At 43.2% G+C, this 22,296-nt stretch overlaps 1 protein-coding gene across 1 annotated transcript in view; it reads right to left on the reverse strand.

The window, feature by feature from the left end:
• Window positions 1-10,386: 10,386 nt before the first annotated feature.
• Window positions 10,387-22,296, reverse strand: part of SPATA16 (spermatogenesis associated 16) — a 117,019-nt gene continuing 105,109 nt past the window's right edge. The window contains exon 10 of the mRNA XM_050965971.1: window positions 10,387-10,765. Coding sequence (XP_050821928.1) covers window positions 10,643-10,765 — 123 coding nt within the window. The 3' untranslated portion in view covers window positions 10,387-10,642. The remainder of the gene's footprint in view (window positions 10,766-22,296) is intronic.

Below are 22,296 nucleotides of genomic sequence, written 5' to 3' on the forward strand. Positions count from 1 at the left end.
CAAAAAAACTATTTCTAGCTTGCGGAACGTTTTCTGTAAGTGCAGATTTGTGTAAATCAGGTTTGCGTAACCTGGGGTGTGTGTGTGTCTGCATTAATCTGAGACAATAAAAGGACTTAGTCAATGCCAATTACAAATGTAAGATTCTAAGCAGTGGTATGTAGAGGAGACATCCTTCATCCAAAGTAAGAATTAAATTATACTGCTGATTTAGTATTTAAACATAAGAATGATGAGTGCTACAGAGAAACATAAAGTAGATGGACTCAGATTGCATAGTTTAGAGATTTGTTTCATTAATCCAAAAAGGTATAGTATAGAACCTTAACACATGAAATGGAATAAAATGAGGTTCAGCCTCTTGTGCCAGATATGAATAGGTTGATCTGATTTACATAAGGTCATCCTTGACTGAAGTTAAATGCAACAGTTTTTTTTGAAAGGTGCTGTAAAAATAAAGCTGTTGCATTTGTTACAAGCAAGATCTAAGTAATTTCTTTACTTGTGATTCAGATTTCAAATTTTATTAACTTAGTGGGTTATATTTGTATACCAAATATTCTGATATACAGAAAATATATATATTTCCTACATACAAGCATATTAAAATGTTTCATAATAATCCATATAATTTTATGTCAGCCTCTCTCCATCATTAAAAAAAAAAAGAGTGAAACAGCCTTTAGTCAGTTGTCCAAATTCAGGCCTCATTTACAGCTGTGCAACTCCACTGAGGTCCATGGGGTGTAAAGAACATCTTCGGTAAGAGGGAGGAGACGGTTCAAAAGAATGCGAGCAAGGATCTTGGCAATGGAGAGGAGGGCAAGCCTCAATAATCCCTGCACATTGACTTGTCCTCTGTCTTAAAAATGGTCACAATATTGGCATTCTTTAAGTAGGGTGGAATTTCCTCATTATTCCAAATTCTAACAAGAAGTTGATTAAGTTTTTGCATAAGTGCTATGTCACTAGCTTTGAAGACCTCCAGGGATATGCCATCTAGGCCTGGCGCCTTGTTTCTAGGCTGAGTGATGGCAAGCCAAACTTCTTCAGAAGATGGGGGATCATCAAGATGTTCTATTATTTAATGCTGAAGAATGGACTTGATGGTGGCAGCAGAGACTTCAGATTCGCCGTTTAACAGAGTCTCAAAATGCTCCTTCCAATGTTGTTTGTAGGCTACATTGTCCTTAAGAAGGGTGGAACTGTCCTGGGATTGCAGAGGAGTTGTGCCATTTAAACTTGGCCCATAGATGACTTTTGTTGCTTGAAAAAAACTTCTCATCATGTTGATTAGTGAAGCTCTGGATTTCTATGGTCTTTGCTTGCCACCAGCGATTCTTGATGTCACACAACCTCCTTTGAACTACACCTTTAAGCTGATGATAAGTCTCTCATTTTTGCTGGTTAGAGGGTTCAGTTTGCCAAGTACAAAATGCACTTCTCTTCAGCTGAATAAGAGCTAGGATTTCCTCACTGTTCTGAATAAACCAATCCTAATGGCAGTGAGTGCAGTATCCAACTGATTCAGCACGTCATGTGATTAATGGTCTGGAACTCCTCCTGATGTGGTTTCAGACCGTCTTGAGGCGTCACCGACATGTTTGTTACACAAGAGATTCAAGAGGAGTGTAGAGAACACTACCAGCCATTGTTTGTCATTTATTGATATAACTAAGGCCTTTTGATTCCCTCAATTGTGAAGTGTTATGGAAGGTACTGTCTAGGTTTGGTTGTCCATCAAAGTTCATTCGTGTTCTTAGGCTACTTCATGATGGGGTGAACTGCAAAGAATGTGACAGTCAATCCTCAAAGCTGGTGGATATTTCAATACTTAGATTTACCAAGCCAGCACTGAACAGCTTCTGTTATACCTTAGTTGTTACTCAGAAGTCCAAAACATAGTTCCCTTAAAAGTAACCCAGCCTCAGACTTCCACCTAGTTACCCAAGTCAGGTATGATGAAGATTAATGAAAATCTTATTCATCATATAAAAGAAAAGGTTCTACCAATCCCAAAGGATCGGCACATTACCTCCCAGATTAATGAATATTCAAGATCTTAGCCTAGTACATGCTTTTAGCCAATTCTTAACTAAACTAAAATTTATTTAAAAATAAGAGAGAGACAGTATGGTTAAAAAATCAATATACATACAGACATGAGTTCAATTCTTGAGGTCCAGAGTTATAGCAGAGATGGTAATCTCTGGAGTTGCAAAGAGTTCTTTTAGACTTTAGTCCATAGGTTATAGTCCAATGTCCACTATCATATCCAGGGTGTACCAGTTTAAATGGGATCTCATCTTGCGAACTCAAACTTCCCCTGATGAAACTTAAGCAGATAGGAGATAACAGAATCAGGACCCAATGGTCTTTTATACCATTTTCTATCAACCACTTGACCCTATAGTCCTGAGTAAACAATAGGTTTTTGAAGTAACCTTTGCTTCCTAAACACTACCAGAATTAGTTATACAAATTAACACAGGGCAATTTATTCATTAGGCAATCTATCTCAAACTTCAAACAGACATATAGACAATGACATTATTTCACCCAAGATTCATCTAAATGAATTCTCTTTTGATCTTTGAATCCATAGCTACAGTGACAGATAGGAACTGCCTGTTTACCTGGCTGATGTTTATGAGTACGCATATGCATTGAATGGCCTTAATTGCCATTTTTAACATGTCTCTACAGGCTGACTCTGGGTTAATTATTCTGCAGGAGGCATAACCCTTTCTGGCCATGTGTTGCACTCTTTAAAAGATTCATTGCAGTTATATAGCAGTGGTAGCAATATTGATGTGAATGACTATATTTTAATTGGACAGCATCATAGCAACTATCTTAACCACTATAGAAATATTAGAAAAGCCGAGGCACACAAGGGCAAAACGCTAAGGTTCTATCTCTGACTAAGATGGTTGAGAAGGAACTGAGGTGATTTACCAGTGACCCCCAATATAACTTCGCTGTCTGGCATAAGAAGGTATAGGGTGTATGCAGGGGACACGGTTAACTGAAAATCTCTGATTGAGGACACTAGAGGTGCATGTCTACCTGAAGTAGAGCACTCATAGGACACTAGTCAAAGAACAAGACTGAGCCTCTGGCGGTGAATTTCCTTACACTGAATATTTTAAAAAAAGAGCCTTTGCATCTTCATTTGATATGAAAAATAAGAGACACACATTGGTAAATGATGCCTATGAGTGGCAAGCTATGAATCCTTCATGCTTATTTATTAATATTAGACCTTGTATAATTTGTATGCTGCGATCACTAGAGGGAGAGATGATCTCTCACACCCATTCAGTCCTGGGCACGTTCTCTCTCTCTCATACACTTTTATTATTATTTATGGGTGTTATCAATATATTTGGTCCTGTATTTAATACAAAGGATAACACAATCCATACCCCAAAGTGCTCACAGCCAAATTCCATATTCCTTAATTAAGCAAAATTCCCATTGACTACAACAGGAGTTTTGCTCAATGATGGTACAATTTGGTCCTTACAGTCTAAGGACTCGATGCTTTTCCTATTGAAGTTAATAGGCGTTTTGACTTGATTTCAGTGTCATTAGGATCAGGGCCTAAGTTAGCCAGTTCAGACACACAATGCAACTGAGATACTGAACATTGTTCAGCTTTCTTCCTTCTGTGCAGAGAGGCTACCTGCCCTGGAACACAACTAAAATGGCTGGAGAGATGGATACCAGCGGTATCACAGTGATTCCTTCAACGCAGAGTAAGTTAACTTAGAAAAAGTTTTCAGATAAAAACATTGCAAAAAAATCACTTTCTTAAACTAGCGACCACATTGCTTCCTTTAGTAGCTTTCATGTAAAAAATTAGTTAAAAATAAATCACTCTGGGCTATGTCTTCTCTATACAGAAAATTCATGGCAGAACAGTTTAATTAATACATTACAAAATGCCGGCTATGACTGCATGTTTGCAGCAATGCATTGTTCAGCTATAGCTTACTCTCAATTAATTAAAAAAAATAATCAGAAAAGCAGATGCTTATGTCAAACTGCCAGAAGTAGGCCAACCCTGGCCACATCAAAAAAATCCCACCTTACAGTGCTGCTTTATGTTTGCTCTCCTTAGTATGTGCGCTGTATGTGCAAGAATCAGGTCTTCTTTTATGCATCAGGTACAGTAAGTGCAGGGGCGGCTCTAGACATTTCGCTGCTCCAAGCACGGCATCATGCTGCGGGGGGGCACTCTGTCGCTCGTCGGTCCCGCGGCTCCGGTGGACCTCACGCAGGCGTGCCGCCGAAGGCACCCTGCCTGCCGCCCTCCCAGTGACTGGCAGAGTGCCCCCCGTGGCATGCTGCCCCAAGCACGTGCTTGGCGTGCTGGGGCCTGGAGCCACCCCTGAGTAAATGATCAGTGCAGCGCCTGGGCCCTGATCCATGGTGGTGGACTTTCTTACCCCAGCTAGAATCACATTTTATTGAATGGGGTTTGCACAGACCTAGTGCTCTGCATGTGCAGATCAAATTGTATTGCAGGATTGTGGCCAGAGGTAGTTAAAGGCAAATAGCCAGAATAAGGAGTATCTGGAATCTTTAGGTTCCTTCTTGTGTTGTTTCTTAACTAATACAAGCACTGCTTCTGCAGTGCAGTATATTTGTCAATGCCATTCGTTCAGGCTTTGAATGACATTTTAGTTCCACAGATGCCCATTGACTTCAATGGGGCCAGGATTTCACCCTTTATTCCAAATGGAGAACTGCATATTTACATAAATGTTCACCTTAATTATTATTCAATTTGTTACCTGGATGTGTAATAACCTTTAAGAATAATACAAATGAGATTATGACCTTTCTGAGCCCTCATCAATAATGGTTATCTCTGTCTTGTTATTTATACAGAACACTGTGAGGGCTATGATGCATTTTTCACTAGTTATTATCAATTGTTTACATTGTAATAGTTGAACCATTGGTACTTTAGGGGAAAAAAACTGCAAAAAGAGTATGAGTATTCCTTTCATTGGTTCAATATGGTTTTCTGCTCCTCACAATACATTAATGTAAAGATTAGCCACTATTCACAAAATTCAGCCTAATTCTAACTTTCTCTGAGCCCTTTTAAAACTTAATACCAAAACCATCCTGAAGCTACCAGCCAAAGGCAATGTATGTGCACAAAGAAAAGGAAGAACATCATCATAATAGACATTAGCCAGGTGGAATGTGTGCCTATATGGTGCATATAAAATGTTGATGCACAGTGATGTTCATATCAGCTCTCTATAAAACAGTCAAGGCATCTGCTCTAACCATCAATCAGGCTTTCCAAGCATTGTCTGGTGGTTAGAGCAGGTGCTTACTCTGTTCTGTTCCTCATGCACTGTGTGACCTTCGGTGAGAAACATAGGGTACACCTAAATTGCAGCTGGGAGTGAGCCAGCTCAGGTTGACTGATTTTCACTTGTGGGGCTCAAGCTAGTGTGATAAAATAGCTCTGTGCATGTTGCGACATTGGCAGATGTTTGGGCTAGCCACATGAGCCTGAACCCATGGGGTTAGGTGGACTTGAGTTGGGGTGGCTAGCCTGAACCTCTGCTGGTGCTCCACATTCATGTTGGTATTCTTAGTGTTCCAGTGTGAGTCCTGATAGCATGAGGCTACGTGAGCTGGGAGGGTTGCTGCTTGCTGCAGCGTAGACATGCCTGTAAATTGAGCTTTTTAAAAGCACAAATAGGAATTAGGCACCTACCTTTACTAGGTGACTTGTGACCATTTCTGGGCCTCAGTTTCTCCACCTGTAAAAATGGGGCTAATAGTATTCATCAACCTCACAGTAATGCTGAACATTGAAGTGAAAAAAAATCAGCACCTGACTACACATAGTGAGCTAGACAGAACTGCAATGATTCAGGTACAGCTGTGTGGTAAATGACCTTTTGCTGGTGACTGAAATATTACTGAGTAGCAGGAACATTGAAGAAGGAAAAGATAAAAAGCTATCTCTATAGAAAAAGCTTTTTATCTTCTTCTATATTCCATTTACTCAGGAAGGACCAACTTCAGATGAGGGACAGACAAATTGTCTGCTTTAATACAAAGAACATTCAATCAGAGCGGAGGGAGGGGAGAGTAGTAAACATCACACCACGTTTATTCTTGCATAAACTAACGTCTGCTAGATGTGATGTCTGAGGAGAATTAAATGATTACAGTTTTAAAGCTGGAATGAGAATAAGGTTAGGTTCATCTTGTGTCATTTCTTATTTTCGTGGCAGACTCTGAAAGAGGAACAAGATATCAGGATTTTAATACCCACTGCAACTGAGGAAAGCCAAGACTGTGAAATTCAATGTTAACCTTTTTATATTCTGCAGGCTAATTGTCTGTCCATTCCACCTTTAATTCCTCCCAGGTTAATGAAGTGGTTAACAGGGGAGAATAGGACTGGTTGGCCAATCACATTACAAAGCAAACTGAAAAGGTCAAAGTAATAGAGTGTATTATTATCTTTCATGGACTATTCTGAAACGGAATCTCAGATCTCATCATGATGGATTGCAGTAAGAACAAAAAATGGTCCAATGTGATGTGTGCTCCTGACAATGACTGTAGTTAAAATGGGACTGTGTAAGACTGTAACCTACCGTTGCCCTATTTTAAAATTAAAGTTATGTGATCAGCCCAAGATTTAGTGTCTCACAAGATCCTATTCTTAATATAGCAGCGCCTATGACTTACATTGGTTTGTAATCATTGTATACTGCTGGGCGCTTTTCCAGTCTCTGCCACTGCCTTGCTGTAGGAAAGTCACTTCATTTCTCTATAGCATTTTAGAAGCTTGCAACTGGCGTGGATTTTTTGATTTTTTAAACCCTCTAAAATGCTGTTTATTTTATGGTGTTAATATGGTTGTAATATAATAATACCTAGACGTCTACTTGGCTACAGGACCAGCCACTGTGCAAATACATGGTAGGGGGCTGTTTTTGTCCTGAAGAGTTTATAGGCTAAATAGACATCACAGATTAAAGGTGGGCGAAATGAAGGATTTATTATGCCCATTTTACACATTGGAAACTGAGGCATGGAGATTAAGTGATTTGCCCAAAGTCAGTCAGTAGCAGAGCCAGGAACATATCCCAGCCTTCTTGAGTCCCAGGGCTGTACGTTAACCACTGGATTATCATTCTTTTGCTGTTTGCAGTGATCCTGTCCTGTATTTTAAAGTGTTTGTGCAATACCCCAGCAGCTTGCCAAATGGAAAGACTTTATAAATTATCAATGTGTAAAAGTTTACTATGGCAAATGTTTTGTTAACGTTGAACTGATGGGCAGATTGCAGTGCTAGCGATAGTTTTGGTTCATGATTAAGGTTAATAATAATTTACCTAGTACATGAAAGGGATAAAAAAACGTGCCCAGTGTTTAGAGCACAAACGTTGGTCTTCATATACAAGCTCTAACTTCAGTGGCAAGCAAAAAGACAGCAGGCACTGTTAGAGGGCTTGGATCCTTATATCAGTTTTTGAAATTGGTGCAATTGTTTTTTTCATTGGGCAGTTTTAAGTGACATCAGCTGCTTGAGGCCAGCGAACTCAGTTGTCAATAGGTCAGTCATTTTCATGACACAGGAGAAAGCGATACAGTAGGACAATAACCATTATTTTTTCACGAAATAGCCCTTCCAACACAAATAACCTAAAATTGGAAGCCTGTGAGAAAAGTCCCAAATGTGCCCTCACTTACATGGCCGAAACTCCGATGATTGCACCCACAGACCAGAGAGTTTTTAATGCCTGCTCCAAACAGGAGGACAAGAAGTTCGTAATAGCAAATAAGTTTGAAAATAATGAAAGACACCAAGTAGGTAATCACCAGATGCAGTGCCGCAGCACAGGAGATGACAGCATCGAGTGGTGTGGCTAGAATTTACATTTGTAGTTATGCATGGTGAGGCAGGTGCAGTTTAATCTCATCCTTTAGCATCTATGTTGGCTGCTGCAGGCATAAGTGATTTCCCCAGGGTATGCCACTGAGTAATTGATCAGGTGTGTTCGATGGTTCTTTCCACTGTTTTCTGAAATATCAGTGATTGGGTCTTGTGACAGGACAGGCAGGATACCACACTGACTGAGCCACAGGGCTGATTTGTTAGGGACAATCCTGCATTCCCAGAATAGACTATGTTGTGTAGAGAGCCTCTTATATTCAAGGAGTTCCAAAGCGCATGGGAAAGTAATGAGCAAAATACTGCTGCTGCAGAGACTTCACTGTGTAGGGTAAAGACAACAGTAATTACACACGTAACTATAACTCACATACAGTCTTGGACACACTAGTGGGGTACGTGAGAACTTTTTTATGGGCCATCCCGCCTCTTTCTCCATGGCCGAGGTGAATCGTTTTTCACATTTTATTTGCATTGTCCCACAGACTTCTTTCCCCGTGTGATAATTTTATAGCACAAGGCATCCTGCAGGGCACGAGACATGGCCTCTCGCAATGGTTCTCTACAGATCAACCTGAGTGCAAAATGTAGAGCAGTCCTTCCCCATCTGGACATCAAACATCTGCTCCTGAAAGTGAGCTGCAACAGCTTGCTTCTCCCCCCACATCGCTGCACACCCCACACTAGGTGTCTCACAGCGGGTCTGTGATCGGAACCATACCAGAGCAATCAGATTTCTAATACTGGCCAGGAAACTGTTTTCTACAGCATCAACAACATGTCTTCCTTGCCCCAGGCTTTAGATTTTGTGTAATCATCTGTTTTCATTGCACGTTGTGCTTTACATCACACTAGGTAGAAATATTTGGGTTTGTATCCCATACTGCAGAATAAACAGAGTGATCAGTTATACCAATTTACACCAAATTTCCTGTCATCCTGACACTTTACCAAAATAGGATGTGATTAGCTTGTAACTTTCTGGTCCTTGGAGAGCTAGCTTTCCATTTTACCCTGCGACTGCTCATCAAAAATGGATGATTGCCATCACGTGTCATAAAATTCCAGCTGACAAAAATCTATCCTGTTGTACATTAACCCTGCTGCCATAGTAAAATAAGCCTTATAGCTGTGTCCCACGAGTCTAAAATAGACCTAGGTAGCGCAGATTATGTAGCTAGCAGTTGATCACATTTTCATTCTGCTAGAGCATTTCCTTGAATCATGGTTGTATATATCAAGCATTTATCCTGCTGTGAATATCACGGTTTTACTAGCATTTTGATGTAAGGTTCTTCAGTTTATGTAAATCTCACTCCTCTCTGTGAGCCAGTGCTTTCTACAAGGGCCTGGCAAGACTGTCACAAGCAGCTGAAGGGAATGGAAAAGCAGTAAGGGAGCAAACCCAGTGGTGAAGTATTGACTCCGATGGAAAGCAATAGGAGTTTTGCCATTGACGTCCATGGAGCCAGGATTTCATCTGAAAAGCCCTGGGATAAAATTTTCAAAAGCACCTAAGGGTCTTAGGCTCAGCTCCTCAAAGGTATATAGGCCCCTGAGCATTCACAAAGGAACTCAGGTGTCACAGCTCTCACATAATTTATATGGTGCCCTGACACCCCTATGGAATCCTGAGCCAAAAATTAGGCACCCAGGCTCCCTATACAATGCATGGGGACTCCAGAACTCAGACCTCCTAAGTGAGTGTGCTGTCTTCTCTCCGGCCTAATCAATATTTAAAAATTTTATAGACAGTGGAACCGTTCTAACGGGAGAGATTGAGTGAGCATGCAACCACCCCAGAATACCCACAACCCAGGGGTTAGGGCACTCATGTAGGCAGTGACCTGAGCCAGCTCAGGCAGAGCAGGGGGGTGGGGGCGCTAATCATTTGGGCTATTCAGTTCAAAGGGAGGGCAGTACAAAGTGAGTTTGGTGTGCTGTGAGAACACCTGTTGGATCTTAGGTACTTAGGCCCAGGTTCTCAAAGGTATTTAGGTGCCTAACTTCTACCCTGCTGGAATCCAGGAGGACCTGGGCCTTTGGTCTTGTAATGCTGAGCAGAGCAATGCCTAAATACCTTTAAAAATCTGCACTCTAGAGTCTGCTTTCTGAGGCGCATGGCATCCATTAATTTCAAATGGATTTTCAATTGGATGCTTAGCACTTCTGCAAACCAGGACCCTGATACTGAGCACCTGAAAAAGGAGGTTCCCCCTGTTTCTAAACCACCTTTGTAGCACGTGGGCCTGTAAGTGTAAAGCTTGCTGGCCTTACTGTATGTCAACTGGACTGCATGCAGAAGGGGTGTGTGTGTGTGTGCGCGCGTGTGAGTGTGCGTGCTCTCCCAGAATAAAACCCACTCGCCTTTATTCTCTACTAAAAGGAGAAAGTGGGAAAGATGCAGCAATGGCTCTTTCTCCACCATCTTTAAATAAACAACACAATTTTGAATAAGACTCTCTCAGGTTCAGCTTCCTACAAACATTTATTCCTGCCAGCTGAGACTAATGAAGTGCAGGAGCTCCTTGCTAAGGATGAGCTATCGTGAGAGGACACCTCATTAATTTGAAGGCAGGCCTTTGTTGTCCCAACTGTCTAAACTTCCACGGTATTAATGTCCTTGCTGCCGTCCTCGACATGTCTTGGAGGGCTGAAGGAGGAGGAGGGGATAGTATCATATTTCCCCAGAGACTAGGGCTGCTGTACACTTTGAAGCCTCTTCATTTTCATTTTCTGCCTCCTAGCTGTTCTGAGCTTTTTCGTCTTTAAGAAGCTGTCTTCTAAGTCATATAAGAAGTCTTCAATTATTCCAACCTGCAAATAGAAATAAATAAATGTCAAAGGTCTGTTTCCCCCTGCAAATAAACACAAAAAGCTTCTTATCAATTGGGTTTGGTCTCTCAAAAAAAATTATTCTTCTTCGAGTGCTTGCTCATATCCATTCCAGTTAGGGTGTGCGCATGCCGCGTGCCCGTTCGTCGGAATATTTTTACACTAGCAACACTCGGCGGGTCGGCTGGGCACCCCCTGGAGCCATGGCGCCGGATATATACACCTGCCAACCCAACCGCCCCTCAGTGCCTTCTTACCGCCAGTGTTGGTCGTTGGAACAGTGGAGTGGTGGCTAACTCCCTTCCTGGTGCGTGCAGGGATGCCGTTCCATCCGCCCCAACCCTCAATGTCCCTGACGATGGACACGTCATCTCTCGGCTGGGGTGCTCACCTCGGTTACCTTTGTACTCAAGGCCTTTGGTCATCTCAGGAGCTTGGATTACACATAAATGTCCGAGAACTGAGAGCAGTCCGCCTAGCGTGCCAGGTGTTCCAGCAACAGTTGCGAGGCCGTTGTGTCTCAGTGTTTACAGACAACACAACGGCCATGTACAACATAAACAAACAGGGAGGGACATGGTCCTCCCCCCTTTGTCAGGAGGCCATCCAACTCTGGGACTTTTGTATAGCCCACTCGATAGATCTGGTAGTGTCCTTTCTCCCAGGCATTTGGAACACTCTGGTGGATCGACTCAGCAGGCCTTTCCTGTCTCACGAGTGGTCGATCCGCCCGGACGTTATGCCTTCCCACTTTTCCTGCTGGTTCACAAGGTCCTGCTGAAGCTCCGCAGGGACAGAACGCGCATCATCATGATCGCTCCAGCGTGGCCCAGGCAGCACTGGTACACCACGTTGCTCGACCTGTCGATAGCCAACCCAATTACCCTGCCACTCCACCCAGACCTCATAACTCAGGACCACGGCAGGCTTCGCCACCAGGACCTGCAGGCTCTTCACCTCACAGCGTGGCTACTGCGTGGCTAAACCAGTCAGAGTTACGTTGCTCTGAATCAGTGCAAGAAGTTCTCCTGGGTAGCAGGAAGCCTTCCACCCGGTCAACGTACTTGGCCAAGTGGAAGCGTTTCTCCTGCTGGTGTGAAACGCTTAATCTTACTCCCACTGAGGTCTCAATCCCCTCTATTTTGGACCACTCTGGTCTCTCAAACAGCAGGGCCTAGCAGTATCATCACTGAGGGTACACTTGGCAGCCATCTCAACCTTCCACTTAGGTGAAGGTGGTCGTTCCGTGTTCTCACACCCTATGGTTTCGAGGTTCCTCAAGGGCTTGGAGTGCTCAAACCCTCAAGTACACCACCCAGCTCCGACCTGGGACCTCAACCTGGTTTTAACCAGACTTATGTCTCTCCCATTCGAGCCGTTAGCAACCTGCTCACTACTATACCTGTCTTGGAAGACAGCTTTCCTCGTAGCCATTACATAGGCTAGACGAGTCTCCAAGCTTAGGGCTCTTACGGTGGATTCGCCGTACACTGTGTTCCACAAGGACAAGGTGCAGTTGCGACCACACCCGGCATTCCTCCCTAAGGTGGTTTTGGCCTTTCATGTTAACCAGGACATCTTTCTCCCGGTCTTCTTCCTGAAATCACACTCAACATGACGGGAGCAACAATTGCACTCCCTGGACGTCCGTAGAGCGCTCACATTTTATATTGAGCGGACAAAACCGTTTCGTAAAATGCTCCAACTCTTTGTCGCGGTAGCAGACCGAATGAAAGGCCTACGTGTTTCCTCTCAGAGGATCTCATCTTGGGTGATGGCGTGCATCCGCACTTGTTATGATTTGGCTCATATTTCCCCAAGCCACATCGCTGCGCATTCTACCAGAGCTCAGGCTTCATCTGCCGCCTTCCTGGCTCGTGTACCTATCCAGGAGATATGTCGTGCAGCTACCTGGTCCTCGGTCCACACCTTTGCTTCGCATTATGCTCTGGTTCAACAGTCCAGAGATGATGCAGCCTTTGGCTCAGCAGTTTTGCATTCAGCCACATCTCACTCCGACCCCACCGCCTAGGTAAGGCTTGGGAATCACCTAACTGGAATGGATATGAGCAATCACTCGAAGAAGAAAAGACGGTTACTCACCTTTGAAACTGTTGTTCTTCGAGATGTGTTGCTCATATCCATTCCACACCCACCCTCCTTCCCCACTGTCGGAGTAGCCGGCAAGAAGGAACTGAGGGCCTGTTGGGTCGGCAGGGGTATATATCCGGCACCATGGCGGCGCCACTCCAGGGGGCGCCCAGCCGACCCACCGAGTGTTGCTAGGGTAAAAAGTCTTCTGAGGAACATGCACGCAGCGCACGCACACCTAACTGGAATGGATATGAGCAACACATCTCGAAGAACAACAGTTACAAAGGTGAGTAACCATCTTTTTCACTGGGTTCTGCACACTGGAAATAGGAATTTATCACAGCCCTGTCTTTTAATGGCATTGAAAAACAGTCCCTCTAAAAGAAGGCATGATGAGGAAATTAATCTCAAGCAAATTTTTCTGATAAGGAAAGAATGACAAAAGAGAACAGAGGCGGCTGGCATTTATATGCTGAAAGTCAGCCCAGGGAGAAAAATGAGTAGTCCACATTGCCATGGCAAGAGTCATTTTTCTATTAAATCTAAATGAAGTTCTGAATAAATACATTTTCCCATGAAATATCATTCACCAGAGGATAGTAAAAGACTAAAGGATGCAAAACAATAATTCCTGACGATACCATCAGTCTCCTCCTAGAATAAAATCAAAATTATTCTAATAAATGGCACATTCAGATACACACACTTTTTTCCTGTCAACACCAGCTTTAAAACAATCTAAAACAGCATATACAAAATGCGGCTGGCTACAGGTGTTCTGTAAATACTGACGCATACGTATTTATATGGTTCTCCATACCCATCGGTTAGGTTTATTCAGCTCCATTGCATGCTCTGAAATGGGCTGCATTCTCATAAGGGGAACAGGCTTTTGATGAGTTTGCACTTAATTACATACAAACTCATTTCATAGTGCCCTATTTCTATAAGCATCTAGAGAAGCAAGCTTCCAATTGCATTCTAAGATGCATACTTAAAAAAAAAAAAAAGGCTTAATCTATCAGACTGACACACATTCAGTGGAGCATTGCTTTTGTCATAACAGTACAGCCGACTACAAACTAAGCTGAGCGCGGCTTACTACTATACTCACAGATTGGGGCCAGGTTCTGCTTGCACATGCCTATAATATCAGTGAGGCAGCGGCTGTTACTGGGCTCCTGATCTTCATCTCTAAGCAGCTCCACTACGCCCTGGTTGTGCCTGGTGCGTATGCATACATGGGGGGCCATGGTGGTTGGTGCATGTAAAGCTAATGCAGGTCATGCACAGTGACTCAGGGTTTTTCCTACACTGTCCCTCTCAGGCTTTTGCTGTAGAAGGCCCTCAGTACAGCCTCTGACTTTTGGGAACCCCTCCCCCCGCCGCAGTGTACAGCTTTTCAGTGGGGCACTTATAGCCAGCACCTTGCTAGAGAGCCACTTGAAACTTCTGCATGGGTATATTTTCCCAGCTAGCCTAGGAAACCTGGTTCGTGTTCAGTTGTGGCATTTCATCCACGTGTGGCTGAGCGCTCTGGCACAGTAGCATCTACAGGTGCACACCAGGACTGTAACAAGCGAGCGCGTGATGGTTTCTGCCCCGAAGAGCTTACAGGCCAGTCTAAAGAAATAATGAGTGTGTGAACGGAAACATTATTATCCCCATTTTAAAAAAGCCAACCCTCTCTGACCCCCAATGGCTCCTAGGTATGAAATGGCCTACCCAATATCCCATAGGAAGGTGCAGCAGAGATGGGACTTGACTTCCACAATCCCATGCTTTAGCTGCAAGACCAGCCTCCCACCCAAGGTTAGATTAAAAGGCAACTTCATTTTTTTAATGAAATCACTCTTTTATTTTGGCCAAGAAAACACCTTGGGGGCCATGGCTCCCATTGTTTCCCCTTCATGCCAGCATTTTCTAAACCTTGTCCAAAACAGGTTATGGGGAGTGGTGGTGATGAGGGGTTTCTCCTCTCGGTTCTTGAGACGTAATAAACCAGTGCAGCACTGATTCCATGGTTTATAATGTCCCCAGAAATCCCTGGATTATTTTCATAGATCAAATCACAACGTGTCTACTATTGGATGCATTTTATATTTATAACACATCTCTCAGAGCAAGAGCCCTGCGCCCAAAATGGCATAGCAAGGGGTGGAGGACTAACCGTTACTTATATAACAGCTGTGCTACTACCACAGTTGATGAGCTGATGATGTTATTTGCACAGCAGTGATGGCATTCAAATCATAGATGACTTACAATTAAAATGTACAGCCCTGAGCCAGAGCAAGATTTAAATTAGCACATGGACACATAGAAAATACTGTCCTTTGACAGCATGACAAGCAGTGGGGGCTAGTTTAGAATGGCTGTTAGGTGGTGGCACCGTTCAGTAGTGCATATTCATGGTTTTTACATTGCACATGTCATTTCAAAAGGTAAATTGGAGGCATAGTAAATGGAGCATATAGCTGTCACGTTGAAGGGCTATAGTCAGAAGGTGGCACGAAAGAGGTTACTGTCACAGAGCGGGCGTTTCATGGCTGCTGTAGAGAAAATGTTAGAAATAATTATAGCCAAACCATGACAATTGCTGATAGCCTACTACTGACAAGGGCAAATCCTGCAGTGATAGCACTAAGTCCTTCAGTCCTTACTCAGGCAACACTACCACTGAAGTCAAGACCTGCAGGATTTGGTCATAGACCTGACACTAGTAAATTATGTTAGTGATTCTTGTGTGATTCATTTCAGGCCTGGTCCTATGCCCAGTGGATCAGCCTTTCAGCTTCCATAGCGGGGGCAAAAAAACACTGTACACTTTACAGAGATGCTGCACGTTCCACCGTGAAGTCAGTGCCTGGACTAGGCCAATTAGGATTGTCCTATACAAGAAGCCTTTGACATCATGGGAGCCCAAACAGTGATGTCCCTTAATGCCTTCCCTGTTTGCAAGAGATGTACTTAACCTATGCATCCAAATGTACAGTGTCTTGGATGGCCCTGTGCTAGGGTGCACATTCTGACGTACTTGGTGACCTGAGAGTCCAGGAGGCCCATTTTCATTGATTGACCAGACAACTTGTATTGCTACTTATGCTTTGCTGTGTTGCTTCCACAAATGGCACCTCCCCACACTCTGCAAGCAGATGCTCCCACCATACCTGTGTCTCAGCCGTACAGTGGCAGCAGAAACCATTTCTGCTCTGGATAAGCTTCCAAACAGCAGAATGCAGCCTATATTCATGTTATTTGGGCCAGTGACAGGAATGGGCCTTTCACTGAGGTGGCTCGCAGCTCTTCCCTTTCAGTTCCTAATCGCAGGTTGTACTTGGCTCTGTTTCTTCTCACTGGGTCACTACAGACAGGTCCCAATAGACAGAGGAAACAGGGGAAAGACATTGCAGAAGGGAAAACAAAGAGAACGAGGGGAGAGATGGAAGAAACAATGGCATATATACATTGTAGCAAGCTAGACCTAAATTCTGCAGTAAAATTCCCTCCATTTTGCAGCACAGCTGCATGGCAGACTGCAAGTGCTGTGGCGGCTCTGGTTAAATATAAAAATTGAAGTTTTTAATGGAATGAAATATTAACTGATAGTGCAGTGTATTTCTTGTCAAATATCAGAGGGGTAGCTGTGTTAGTCAGGATCTGTAAAAGCCGCAAAGAGTTCTGTGGCACCTTATAGATTAACAAATGAATTGGAGCATGAGCTTTCGTGGGTGAATATTGATGAAGTGGGTATTCACAACATTTGTTAGTCTATAAGATGCCACAGAACTCTTTGCTGTATTTCTTGTATTATTTAACTTGATATTAAATTCAATTTATATTATGCCACCCATAAATTTTCTCTTGTGCTTCAGAGTCTTATATTGACAACACACTGGAGAAGTTGTCAGGTGTAGAAGTTGGAGGTCTTGGTAGCTGGATAGTGGAATGCTGGGGCATTTGATATTGAGAAAGGCACGAGAGGCAGTTTGGGATCCTGGGATACATACATTATCTACTACAATGTTGCATGTAAGTTATCCTAATTAAGTTTCATAGCTAATACCTTATTGAGATGCACAAGGAAGTCTATGCCCATCTCACAACTAATTTAACTTACGTTGTTTGCAGCCTCAGGAAGACAACAGTATCAGTTTCTGAGGGATTCACATGTATACACGTTTCTTTGTAGCCATAAGGAGTTTCTACTAAGGAAGTCAATGGAGTTCTGCTGGTTTTACGTGTAATTCTCTTAGGGTCTTTCTACACAGCCAAGAAAAACCTGTGGCTTGTGTGTGCCAGCTCAGTCAGACTCAGGCTGTGGGGCTGCTTCATTGCTATGTAGACTTCCGGGCTTGGGCTGGAATGAAGCTGTGGGACCCTCTCACCTCATTGGGGACTAGAACCCCAGCTCTAGGCAGAGCCCAGACATCAACACAGCAATGAAATAGCCCTGCAGCCTGAACTGGATGGCATGGGCCAGCCACAGGGGTCTAGTTGCCTTGTAGATGTACCCTCAGATGCTGGTCTATAATTCTGCACGAAGGAATACAATGGCAGCAATATATAAGGTCCTGGGGAATTTACAGATATAGTGAAAAGCAACAGAGGCCAAACTGAGGAAAAGAGATAAAGAAAAGACAAAGAGGTAGAAAATACAGATGGACTGATAATCTGGGCGAAGAGAGGGTGAAAGAGATACAGAAGAAATAAAGAATGGATCCAGAGTTGGGGAGGTTTTAAAAATGGGAAGTAGGACTGTGAGAATGTGGCAAAATTATACTGCAAAGGGATTAAGACTGTGAATGCCAGGATATGGGGAATCAGAGTCCTTCAAGAGGAGGCCTTTATTAAAGAAAAAAGTTGCAAAGAGGCTTCCACCCAACTTGAGTTTGAGTTTTGTTTCCCTTGTTTACCAGAGCCCGCACCCTATATGGAACTTTGTACTTCACATGGAGATAACTAGTGACTAAATGATATACTGCAAGTACATGTCTTATTATGGACAGAAAACAATAAATGGGATGTTAAAGGCTAATTTGCCCACCTGTAATGCTGTGAACTTCTTATTTTGGACATTTTGAGTTGATTACAGTTGCCACCTTTGAGATACAGAATAACCAGCCACTAGCCACCTGCAGTCCTCACTCTACTTTTTACCCTCTCCTTGTTGGCAAGCCTCGGGTCTGTCCTGTTTCCCAGTCCCCAGTGCAGACAGGAGTCACCCTAGTTTTGGTAGGTGGAGGACCTGGCCTGCAGAGCGGGACCTGGATGCCGGCCACATTCCCAGCCGGGTGACCTGCATGGTAGTTACAAGGTCACTGTGCAGCTCTGCATGCACATAGCTTACAGTGAATATTGGTACCACACGACAAAACCGAACAGCACAAAAACTGGTCAGGGCTGTTAACACCCAGGCAGGGGGCACCTAAATGGCACTGACAGAGAAAAGGATGGGGAAAACTTCAAAGCTGGGTACAGGACAGGGTGTGCCATCAAACCAATAATCCACAGGCCTGGCGTTCCACTGATCAGAAACTACCTTCTCTTCTCATTTTTGCTGGGACACAACCACGTACCTGAAGGATTTCCTTTTTCTCACTCCCCCCGCCCTCCTTTTTTTTTTTTTTTTAAATAAAGTGAACATAAATGGAATGATGGAAGCTCCATGCCTGCCTTTTTTCAGGGCCACACATAAAGGCACTTCCATTCTCACACATCTTGAAAAAGATGAAAGGTATAATTAATGCACTCTAAATGACCAGACGGGCTACAACTCAATTACTCTGCACTATGTGTTCATTCTGAATTCACAACAGAAAAGGCGATGGTCTATGGTTCATTTAACTACAAAGGCAAACAGCTCACATTTAACTAAAACGCTGTTACATTATTGTACAAAACTGTGCAGAAATTGTAAATGGTTAAATACTTTCAGCACATTTATTTAATATAGTAAATGCCAGGCTGCAATGCCAATATGGGGTACTTTGATAACAGAACATGATTTATTTGAAGACTGAACTGCAGAAGTTCTTGTCAGTCAAGAAGAATATATGGTTTTTACTTTAGCTGGGAGTTTGATTCAGAAACATTTCATTGCATTCTTGAAAGTGACATTAAATAGAGCTCCATACAAAGATAAGGAACAATATATGCTTGTCTGAAGTGAATAAAGGTATTTTCAGTCCTGACCCTACCTATTTTACCAATAATAGCCTGCAAATAGCTTGAGGCTCGCCAGCAGAGAGGGGTAAGGTGGGTCAGTGACAGTGAATGGAAATGCAGGAGACAACTGTCAATGTTGCGCATCAGCTGGGAAAGTCCCCCCCTTAGGGAGTTGTAACGGATTCTCGGTACATCACTCTGCTGGTCCCTGGTTCAAGCCTATTCTCTGGGGCAGCTTGTTTGCTTAGAGAGAGGGGAGATATAATTGGCTGCACATGGGCCAGCTGTGCCCACCTTACTTATACCTTGTAATGGCTAGTTTTGGATATCTACACTTAGCCACCAAGTGCCACTATATAGGTCTACCTCATGTATGTGAGAGACCTGTATAGTCCCTGCTACAGTCACTCCGTGTGTCTTGAATACCATTAGCAGGTGGATCATGAACATTCCAGTTATTATGCTGATTTATCTGGAGAGACCATAAGAGGGATAAGAATGATGTTGCATCTGTTTGGCCATGGTGCCCTTATTACTACGGCCAGACTCTCCTGGTGTCTCATGTGGCTGCCTGCACTCAGAACTCACCCATCCTTTTAACTCCACAGTCCCGTGAGCACACAGTAACTGGGTGTGGAGCTGCCAGAGACATCCTAAGTCTCTCATGTGCTTTTGATATGCAACTTAGCTCAGTGGTTTGCGCATTGGCCTGCTCAAACCCAGGGTTGTGAGTTCAATCCTGGATGGGGCCATTTAGGGATCTGGGGTAAAAATCTGTCTGAGGATTGGTCCTGCTTTGAGTAGAGAGATAGATTAAATGATCTCCTGAGGTCCCTTCCAACCCTAATAATCTATGATACTAACTTCACTGGAGCAGGGAAAGGGACACCATGTGGCACAGACTCTTTCAGCATGGCCATGTTTTTTTTTTTGAAAGACTACTTTTTCCTCTTCTGGTAGTGCTTGCTTCACATATACATTACTAGTATTCTCAAAGAGAGCCCAACTGCATGGAGTTTTTATGCACACAGAGCTATGCTTCTTTGGGACAAGGACACTTTGCATAGTCTTCCTTAAACACACAACATACACCAAACAGGATGATAGGGCCCAAGATGTATTATATAGCTATAATCCATAGTCCAGGTTGTTTTCATCCAAGTCCTGAAGACTCACAGATGTCACTAAACTTGTTAGTTACATATAATTGCTGCAGAGGGATTGCCCTGAGGAACAGACATCGATGATCAGAGATTTTCTTCTTTGACAGGGTAACGGGTTTGGTGGATGTGGGAATGTGCTAGACATAATATATCTGGACTTTAGCAATGCTTTTGACACAGTCCCACATGAGAGTCTGATAAGTAAGCTGGAGAAATATGGACTCGGTGGAACTACCATTAAGTGAATACATAATTAGTTAAACAAACACAAGCAAAGAGTAGCTATTAACAGAATGATGTTAGATTGGAAGGAGGTCTCAATTGGGTGTTCCATAGTGATCTGTTCTGGGTCTGTTGTTATTTAACATCTTTATTAATGACTGGATGTAGGAATAGAGAGCATACTGATGAAATCTGCAGATGACATAAAGTTAGTGGTGGGGTTGCAAACACTTTGGAGGATGGGATCTTGCTAAATTGGAGAACTGGGCAATAGACAACACAAGGAAATTCAACAAAGACAAATACTACATATAGCTAAGAAAAACCAAATGCACAAATACAGAATGGGGGATAACTGGCTTGGCAACGGCACTGCTGAGAAGGAGCTGGGTGTTGTGGTGGATCACAACCTCAACATGTGATGCTACTGCAAAAAAAGCAAATGCAATTTTAGGTTGCATTAACAGAGGCATAGCATGCAATGCACAGGCACTGATAGTACCGCTCTACTTAGTGCTGGTTAGGCCTCAGCTGTGTCCAGTTCTGGTCACCAATGTATAGAAAGGATGCAGCAAAACTGGAAAGGATCCACAGGAGAGTGACAAAGTTTGAATGGAGAGACTGCAAGCCATAGGAGCAAAGGCTGAAGGAACTGGGTATGTTTAGTTTGGAAAAGAGGAGATTAAGGGGGAACATGATAGCTGTCTTCAGATACTTGAAAGGCTGATATAAAAAGGATGGAGAAAAGTTGTTCTCTCTTGCCAGAAAGGGCAGGCCAAGAGGCAGTGGGTTCAAACTACATTACAGCAGATTTAGATTAAATATCAGGAAAAACTTCACTGTAAGAACAGGAGGCCAATGGAGCAGACTGCCTAAGGAGGTTGTGGAAGCTCCTTCACTGGAGGTTTACAAAAGGAGGTTGGATAGCCATCTGGTTTGGATGGTTTAGACCCAAAAAAGCCTTCATCTTGGCAGGGGGTTAGACGAGATGGCCCTTGCGGTCCCTTCTCACCCTATGGTTCTATGATTGCCAGGAAGATGTTGATTTATCCAGTACTCAGGAAAGCAGTTTTGGTCACAAAATTGCCAGAATGCACACGTACCTTTTAAAAGGGCAGCATGACAACTTCACCGATCTGAGCAGGAATATCTACCATCCGCCATGATAGCTGCTAAAGCAGATCAAAGGCTTTGCAAAAGCAGAAGATGCAGGAGGCAATATTCCATGAGGGCAAACCAGTAGAGGAAAAGTATTTACTTTATTTGGAGAAAAATTAGCTAGATATGTAACAAGCCATGGTAAAGTTTTCAAAAGCACCTAAGTCACTCAGGAGCCTATGTCCCAGTTTCCCAGTTGCCTAAATGCCATTGAACAAATTAATGGGAATTAGGCCCCTGGTGGGGGCCAGACCTTTAAATATACCTAGGTGCCTATTGGCATTTTCAAAAGTACCTCACAGGGCCTCTCTCTCACTGATATCAATGGGACTTAGGTATCTAGTGCGATTATCAAAAGTGCTGCGGCATCTATCTGCATCTCTAGGTGCTTAAATGCCTTCAGAAATCTAACCCTAAGTGGTGCATCTACTCTTGAAAATCTTATCTAAGAGCCATAAATTACATGTACTGGCAAAATAAATCTTAAAACATTTGTATTTATTTCTATTCCTTAGGAACCACTGGTATTAGGAGGCAATATGCTGCCTTTAAACGTCGTCTCAAATCTTCCTCCTTCATACCTTTATTTTACATTCAGGCTTATCCAGCTTCTACAGCACCTCAGTGTAATGAAGATAGACAGTAAAACTCTATAGAAAGGGGTCTTAGAGAGAGGCTAGTGAGATTTATATATGAAGCACAGGAGTA

The sequence above is a fragment of the Gopherus flavomarginatus genome, chromosome 8, assembly GCF_025201925.1.
Source record: "Gopherus flavomarginatus isolate rGopFla2 chromosome 8, rGopFla2.mat.asm, whole genome shotgun sequence".
NCBI classification, from domain to species: domain Eukaryota; kingdom Metazoa; phylum Chordata; order Testudines; family Testudinidae; genus Gopherus; species Gopherus flavomarginatus.